This window comes from Rhinopithecus bieti, unplaced genomic scaffold (genome assembly GCF_001698545.2).
Source record: "Rhinopithecus bieti isolate Rb0 unplaced genomic scaffold, ASM169854v2 scaffold_27006, whole genome shotgun sequence".
Taxonomy (NCBI): Eukaryota; Metazoa; Chordata; class Mammalia; order Primates; family Cercopithecidae; genus Rhinopithecus; species Rhinopithecus bieti.
This window is the reverse complement of record NW_016813373.1, coordinates 3,611,953-3,620,889: the sequence shown is the minus strand read 5'-3', so window position 1 is coordinate 3,620,889 and position 8,937 is coordinate 3,611,953. Positions and strand designations below refer to the sequence as shown.

The window sequence follows — 8,937 nt, the reverse complement described above, 5'->3', positions numbered from 1 at the left end:
AAAATCACCACTCCCAAATTCCATACTACTAAAGAATTCAAATCATTTAGGGGCAACTGCTGTTCTATGACCAGTTTTGCACAGCTGGTCCCAGCTTCCAAGTACTATTTCTGAGCCATAATATTAAAATGGAGCCCCTCCCTATGTTTTTGAATCCATATGGTTCTACCCAGGGCTCCTGTCCCTCCCTAACCTCTGACTTAGCCAAGCAGGAGAGTGAGCATGCATATTTACATAAGCTACAAGGCTGTGCAAATAGACTGTTAACTGGTTAAAGGGCATTTTAGAAATGGCTGTTATTTCTTACCATTTTTGATGGGTTTTATACATCTAAAATCTTTACATATTTAAAAGTCCTTATCCTTATTCTTCTGATGTGCTTTCTACCAGTCTTTTTCCCTCTGTACAACACTAGGCTCTCTCAATTAACTCTTATGTCCTTTTTACCACTAAGTGTGTAGGTTTTAAAATAATGTATGTAAATTTTTCCTACTGTTCATAAAGTGCCAATTAGCTAAGAATTTCTATTATTTTCATTACAGGGTTAAAAATGGTTTCTGTTTGTTTCTTTGTTTTTTGTTTTTTTGAGACAGGGTTTTGCTCTTGTCACCCAGACTAGAGTGCAATGACATGATCTTGGCTCACTGCAACCTCTACCTCCTGGGTTCAAGCGATTCACCTGCCTCAGCCTCCCAAGTAGCTGGGATTACAGGAGCCTGCCACCAAGCCCAGCTAATTTTTGTATTTTTAGTAGAGACAGGGTGTCACTATGTTGGCCAGGCTAGTCTCGAACTCTTGACTTCAGATGATCTGCCCACCTTGGCCTCCCAAAGTGCTGGGATTACAGGTGTGAGCCACTGAGACCAGCAAAAAAAAAAAAAAAAAAAAGAAGTTTTTTTTTTGAAAAATGCATTTTGTGAAATATATTTTCTTTTATTTCCATGGGCTCCACCTTTGATAAGTTTTATAACTTTTAGGTCACACTAGATTTTCTACTTAAAGTTGCTGAGATTGGTGAAAACAGGCTCAATCATTGGCTAGAAATTGAATTTCAACAAGGGAAAAAAAGACACTTATTATTTAGCAGTTCGAAAAGAATTATGTTCTGGTTTCCCACTATAATCTTCAAAATGCAGCGTTAACTTGAAAACAAACAAATACGCCAGAAAATGTTAAACATTAAAAGCCAGTACTTCTTTAGTATGTTCTTAATGATAGTTCATAGTCAATTTTGACTTCTTATAAAGGTTTGGTACATCAGGAAGGTAAAGAAAATTATGTTATTGCCAATAATTCACTTCAAATTATTGACTACATTTCCATATAACCGAATGTCACTATTTTTCTATTTTATTTGTTCTTAGTTTTCAAATACCGTATGATTGGTGTTGACCTTTAGTTTGTAATGTTCTCTATGCAAGAGCCAAGACCAACTCACAGGTATTTATTTAGCTAACTTCATCACCAATGCTGCCAAAAAGGATCCAGGATGGAACCAACGTTAGATTGCAGATCTGTCCAAAGAAAGGATAATATTAAATATTGTACAGAAGTGACCTCATGTGTTTTCATAGCATCTATGTAAGTAGACAAAAGGACTATATTATTCCCACTTTTTAGATAAGGAAACTGAAGGAATACAGAAACAAGTATATTCAACATTTATTGAGACTCTACAGCAGGAGAGGTACGGTGCCAGGTGTTTCAGAATATCCTTATGCTATAGTTTGAGTGTGTCTCCCAGAATTTCTGTGTTGGAAATTTGGTCCCTGGTATGGTGATCTGGGGAGATGGGGCCTTTAAGAGGTGATTAGGTGATTAATGCTGCTCTCTCCGGTCTGGGTTACTTCTTGCTAAAGTGGGTTCTTATTCTCTCAGGACTGGATTAGTTACTGCCAGAATGGGTTGTTATGCAGAGAGGCTGCCCCTCGTGTTTCACTTTTTCACATGTGCCTGCTTTTCCACCATGTCATGATGCAGTGTGAGGCTCTCATCAGAAACCAAACAGATGCTGGTGCCGGGTTTTTGGATTTCCCAGTCCAGAATCGTAAGAAATAAATTACTCTTCTCTATAAATTACCCAGTCTCAAGTATTCCATTATAGCAACAGAAAACAGACGAAGACAACCTACAAATAAGCTAAAATCAAAACTTTCCATGTGGTCAAAATGTAGTGGGTATGCAGACTGTGAAAAACACAATAACAAAGACACAGAATACAATGGAGGCACAGAGAGAGGATAACTTTTTGCTAACTAGAAGGTTCTGGAAGGGTTTTGTGGAGCTAGAATCTGAGCCCAGCCTTGACAGGTGGTGAGTGTTGTACAAAGATGATGGGGTAGCACAGGAGATGGTATGAGCAAAGGCATGGAAAGGATACAGGATAGGAATTATTTAGTTATCATATAGGATTTGAGGGCAGGGCAGACTAGAAGGAAGAAAGAAGGTGTTCAGAGGGTTTGCAGATGTTCTTGAATACCAATTCTGACAGCCGTGTATAGAGGAGAGTAGGGTAGCAGGGAGATCATCGGTAACTTCATCATTAAGGCTGCCAAAGAGGACTAGGATGGAACCAATGTAGGATTGGAGATCCATTAAAAAAAAAAAACAAAGGATATTAAATATTGTACAGAAATGACTTCATGTGTTTTCACAGCATCCATGTTAGTAGATAAAAGCAGGGGTCCCCAAGCCTGGGGCAGTGGACTGGTACCAGTCAGTTCCCTCTCAGGAGCAGCAGGCGAGCAAGCATTATCACCTGAGCCCCACCTCCTGTCAGATCAACTGCGTTAGAGCCTCATAGGAGCATGAACCCTATTGTGAACTGCACATGCGAGGGATCTAGGTTGCACGCTCCTTATGAGAATCTAATGCCTGATGATCTGAGATGGAATGGTGTCTCTCCCGCCCTGTGGAAAAATTGTCTTCCATGAAAGTGGTCCCCGGTGCCAAAAAAGTTGGGGACTGCTGGATAAAAGGACTACATTATTCCCACTTTACAGGTAAGAAAACTGAAGGAATAAGGAAACAAGTATATTCAACATTTATTGAGCCAGTGAACAGTTTAGGAGAGAGGTAATGGAAGCTTGAACGGAGCAGAAGTGGGAATAGAAAGAAAGGTAATAATCTGAAAGACAGAAGAGGTAAACTCTATATAATTTGGTAACTGAATGCACATGGACCACGAAGGATAAAGATGAGTTGACAATGATTCCGATGCATTAATATGAATCAAAAAACATTTTACGTTTGAGCTACCCCTGGGCCAGACATTAGGACATTTCTATTAGGGAGGTGGAAATGTGGGTCTAATGATCAGGACAGACGTTGCTTTGTGATTTGTTTTTCTAAGACCACCAGAGCGGGCACAAAAGAACCAGCGACTAGGCAAGTGTAGGAGCAAAACTGCAAGTTTATTTTGGTCACCTAGCTTCAGGGGAAGAAGGTGGGTAGGGAGAGGTCTGTTGGCCTCGGGCAAATGAGGCCAACAGACTCGCCTGTGGAGCTGCCCGTGGAGCTCTCCGACGGAGTTCCCACAGTCCCGACCGCAGGGGGGATGCTGGGAAGTCCGTGCATGGCGTTCGTCAGGAGCGGCTTTTCTAGGAGTGGGAGGGCAATAGGCGGGGCACGGGCCTGTCGGGGGGCGTTCCGCAGGTGCCACCAGGTAAATCTTGGTCTCTTCGGATTGACATCACCTGGCGCATGCCTAGTTGGGCTGCACCTTCCCAGGTCGCCGGCTGCATTTTCACGCGCACGGGAAAAGTTGGGGGGGGATGAAGAACCCGGAAGCGCACCATCTTGCCTCCGTTCATCCAAACACTTTGGAAATCAACCACAGAGATATGTTGGCTGAATCCTTATGAGAAGAAATCACCAAGGAATAATTAGAGTACAGAGAGAAAAAGGACAAAAAGAAAACCTTAAGGGAACACCTGTATTTTAATATAAAGTAGCAAGAGAGTGAAGGAAAATGGGTCAGTCAGAGAAGAGGTAAGAGGTTAAGTGGTAAGAGGTAAGGTGATAAAAATCAAGGAAGAAACGTTTCCAGAAAGACAGCTGAATGCTGCTGAAGGGACACGTAGGTAATTTACTGTGGTCACAGAGATCACATCCAAACTCCCTCCACACCTACCTATTGAATGATCACACTAGAAAAACAATGTGGTTTTTCAAGAGGAACCAACATGTCATTTTACCAATAGTTAATCTGGGACTCAGTCATCAAAATTCATTGCAAGTTCCAATCTCCTTCATTAAACCTTCTTTGCAACCCCACAGTTCTCCTTACATTGAGCTTTTTAGATAACTATTATTAATCATGTACGAGGACCCACGTGCTCCTTCATCCTTGTAGTACTGCGCGGTGGTTAAATGCCAGGGCTTCCGAATCAGAGGCTGGTTGGATTCTAATCCAGCAGTGTGACGAGCTTTTGTTAACCAATTTTTCTAAACCTCTGTTTCCTCATCTGCACAAGGGGGATGGTGGTACTTACCCTATCAAACTTGAGAAGAATGCATGAGATAATTGCGAGTAAAAACCTTAGAGCAATGCCTTCAAAAGCTCAATTCATTTTGCTGTTACTGTGTTTTGGAATTTCCCTGAGGGTAGAAGACTACTCCGACACTATGCCCTAACGCATGCAGCACTGACTTGGGGGCAGTGCGCCTCATTCAGCCAGCTCTCTGGGAAACAGCTTTCTGAGGAAGAGAGATAAACAGTTGACGGGTTTCCCGAGACTCAGCAGCCCACTGAGGCAGGGCTGACTGCAAGGCGCCGAGGAAAGGTGGAAGTGGGACCCCAGCAACCACCGGTGACCTCGGCGGAACACACGTCCCAGAGTGCAGCGCGCCCACCCTAGGTAGAAGTGAGCTACGCGGCTCCGAGTAGGCTTGCGAGAGAGCCGGGGAGGAAGCAGTGCACACTGGGACTGGTAGTCCTCAGGGGGCAACTCCGCGGGTCGGAGGCGGGTCGAAGCGAGAGATCCCTTCCCAGTCCCGCCTTTTGTCCACGTCTCACTTCTTCTGGCCAATGCCCTCTCCAGTCGCTGGAGCCAGCCCCTCTCCGATGCGGTCTCCATTGGTCCTGAGGCTCTACGGCTTCGGTCCTACCCGGAAGTAACGTTGGGGAGGCGGTTTCCTAGACTACGACACCGGAAAGCTGGGGGAGGCGCTCCGGGATACTGAGGGCGGAGGGCGGTGGCAGCGCTGGCGCTGGCGACCGGCTCGGTGGCTTCGGGAAACAGTTCGGCGCCGGCGGCCGCCCGTGTTACTCCGCATCCCGCCCCGTTTCGGCACGGCTAGCAGCCCCCTGGCCACCGGCGTCCGGCAATGTGTCTCACCGGCCGGGCGTAGCAGCTGCGCGTGCGCGGAACCGCGGGGCCATGAGCGAAGCCGGCGGCCGGGGCTGTGGGTCCCCGGTCCCTCAGCGAGCGCCATGGAGCCTAGTGGCGGCAACGGCTGCGATCTGCCTGGTGTCGGCCACGTCCGTGTGGACGGCGGGGGCCGAGCCCATGAGTAGGGAGGAGAAACAGAAGCTTGGGTAAGGGTGCTGGCAGCCTGGGGTGGGTTTCTCGGTGAGGCTGACCACAGGAGGGGTGCCTGTCATTGCCACCCGGTCGCGTAGTGGCCTCTCCTGTCGCGATTGGAACGGCTGTTGCCGCACGAGAACCCTAATGGGGTGGACAGGGTCCGGGGAGGTGGGAGCCGCCGCCCGCGACCTGACCTCGGGGGAGCTGACGAGTTGTCGCCCTGGCCGCCAGTGACATGTGCAGGCTCCTTGAAGCCAGGCGCGGTGTGTCAACGCGGCTGCCATGTCAGTGGCCCAAGAAGGGGCTACAGCCCGCATCGCTGCGCGCTGGAGTCCTGCGGTTGGTTGCCTGTCGACCGAGGCATGGTTAGCTTTCTCGCTCAAGTGAGCTTCCAGCTGGGAAAATGTTGCTGATCTCACAGTAGTTAAGGAAATGATGTTTACACCTGTTACGGAAAAGGGGGCGTTCATGGGAACTTGAACTTTACACATTTTACTATTTCCTTGCAGTGTTTTCCTGCACTGTATTTTCATAATAGAACAGAATGTTTGGGGGGAAATTATTCAAAAGTCTCAAGTATACCTATTCAGTAGTTTTTATCCGTCTTGGAAATGTCGTAAAATTATCAATTCTATTTACACCATTTAATTCAGAGTTAGTAATACATACACGAGGTCCTACACATGAATAAGAAAAAAGCGAAGAACCAGTAGGAAATGGGCAAAAGGCATGAACGGTTAAGCCAGAAGAGGAAATGGAAGTGGTAAACATGAAAAGTTACTCAACCTCCATAAATGTAAGAGATACAGATTAAAACAAGGAGCTAGCTGGGTTTTGCCCATCAGATTAGTAAATATAATACAAAACACAGGAATACAGTTCTGGCTAGTTCAGGAGTGAAAAAGGCTTGGTGAGAGTGTACATTGCTGTTAACTTATTGGTAGTCTCTCCTAAAATTTAAATTGTGCACACTCTGATTCATCAGTTCTGTTTCTGAGAATCTACCCTAAGAAAATAAAAGCACTCTTAATGCAGAGATAGATCCAGCCTGGGCAAGAAGAGCGAAACGCCGTCTCGAAAAAAAAAAAAGAAGTGCATTTTGAAAGAACAACTGTTCCTTGGAGGAAATGGTTGAATAGGGTACGTTCATATTATGGTATAATATTGAGACATTAAGAAGGAAGTGTGTCACTGGAAGCCTATCCAGAATACATTTCCAAGACAAAAAAAAAAAAAAAAAATGCAAGTTGTAGAATAATATGTATAGTACATCCCATGTTTTTTTAAAAAAGAAAAAAAAATCTAAGCTCAGAAAAAAGTGGAACGAAGGAGGGTGGTGGAACCATCAGGTCTTACTTTATGTACGTCATTTAAATCATTGCAAAGGATCTTGTGTTCGTTTCTGAATAGCAATAAAGATCACTTAATGGAAAAAAGTTGAAGTATCAACCATCAAAATAAAATTACCAGTAAACTCTAATAAGTATCTTACATTTTCTCTCGTTATGAATTTAATGTATCTTTGATAACTTTTACCAAATACCTCACTGTGTGAGCACTTTACATATGTTATCTCTGTACTCCTTCCTAATTCCCAATGAATGTGATCCACATTTTGCAAATGAGGAAGTTGAGACCCAAGGTTGACTTGCTCAGCCGCAGAGCTACTATTGGTAGTGCCAGTATTCAAACCCAGGCTTCTCTGTTCCCAGAGCCAGGCTCTCTCCAGTGTGTTGCACATTCGTTAGACTTGAAAGAGAAGTATCAAGTCTCTTAAGAACCACAAGAATCTTGCTTGACCATCACCATCCTTTCTCCATTTTTTATTAAAAACTTATTTGTAAAAGAGTCATTGGATAAATCATTTTTGGCCAAAATTAGTTTTTAACTGGAAAAGTTCAACCAATTGGCTTGAAATTTCAGCGCAAATTTTGAGATCATTTATGAAAGTGAAATTACAATTATTTAGGCTTGTTAGATTGCTCTACCCTTGAATAAGGGTAGAGTAAGAATCTAGAGCTATACATGACAAATACACAATTATATGACTGCTTTCTACCCTGGGAATTTTCAGAAAACTGAACTTTGATTCATTAGGTTTACCTGTGCATTTTTTTAAGCCCAAATAATGATTCATGATAAAAAGCAGAAAATGCCCCACCCCGTTCCCTCCACGCCCCCCCCCCCAAACCAAACAGATGGTAAAAGACTGGAATTGTCATGAATAGTAAGCAGTTGCTCAATAACTTATACTTTGTGGAATTACTTAACTGGTTGTATGTAGTCTTACCCTTCATGGAATAAGCTTTTTGGTTTTGTTTTTAAAATTTTACAACAGGATATTTTGTTAATGTTGTGTGTTCATTAAAAAGTGAAGTAGAAAACAGTCCAGTTTCTATAGCATGTGGGCAGGAGATGTAACTTGGCCTGGCGCGGTGGCTCAGGCCTTTAATCCCAGCACTTTGGGAGGCTGAGGTGGGCGAATCACCTGAGGTCAGGAGTTCAAGACCAGCCTGACCAACATGGAGAACCCCCTTCTCTACTAAAAATACAAAATTAGCTAGGCGTGGTGGCGCATGCCTGTAATCCCAGCTACTTGGGAGACTGAGGCAGGAAGAATCACTTGAACCCGGAGGTGAAGGTTGCAGTGAGCTGAGATCGTGCCATTGCACTCTAGCCCAGGCAACAAGAGCAAAACTCCATCTCAAAAAAAAAAAGAAAAAGCCGACTTACAGAAATTAAGAGTGATGTAATTTTTGAACTGGGTCTGATTTCCAATACATTTTAATCCAGTTTTCGAATAGATAAAACCTTATAGAAACTTTTTTTCTGTTCAATATAGTAATTATTATACCATTCTGTATTTAACTTTGTTAGGCTTCTATGTGTAAGTCAGAGAGAGCAACGATATTAAATAGCTCCACTTTGAAATATGTGTTCTGAAATTGGCTCATCATATGCTGCATAAATGTAAGGATTGGAAAATAGTGTGTTCTGCTTGTATGCAATCATGATTTACTTATAATCTTGAAAATTGAATGCTTGTAAAGTTGAGTTAGCAAGTTAAAGCTTATGTCGTTTGTAATACACATGTCTAGGCACTACCATTGCCAGTTATAGGAATTTCTACTTCTTGGTGGTAATCTTGTATTCCATTTCAGGGAAGAGAAAAAAAGAACTTCCATCTTCCATTCATTGATACGAGTTCCTGAAAGGGATATTTTAAGCTCTTTTTTTTTTCCTGCTTAGGACAGGATAAGAGTCTAGAGCTGGAAACCACGAATATAAAAATTATGTATATATAAAAATATATATATATAAACTTATAAAGAATTAGTGCTTTAGCAAAGTGGTGGTAAGGTCTTTTTTTTAAATAATGAAGTGTTTTTAAATGGTTATTATTCATAAA

At 43.2% G+C, this 8,937-nt stretch overlaps 1 protein-coding gene across 1 annotated transcript in view; it reads left to right on the top strand.

Moving 5' to 3' along the window:
* The first annotated feature begins 4,493 nt into the window (after positions 1 to 4,493).
* Positions 4,494 to 8,937, top strand: part of EDEM3 (ER degradation enhancing alpha-mannosidase like protein 3) — a 68,469-nt gene continuing 64,025 nt past the window's right edge. The window contains exon 1 of the mRNA XM_017848050.1: positions 4,494 to 5,539. Coding sequence (XP_017703539.1) covers positions 5,382 to 5,539 — 158 coding nt within the window. The 5' untranslated portion in view covers positions 4,494 to 5,381. The remainder of the gene's footprint in view (positions 5,540 to 8,937) is intronic.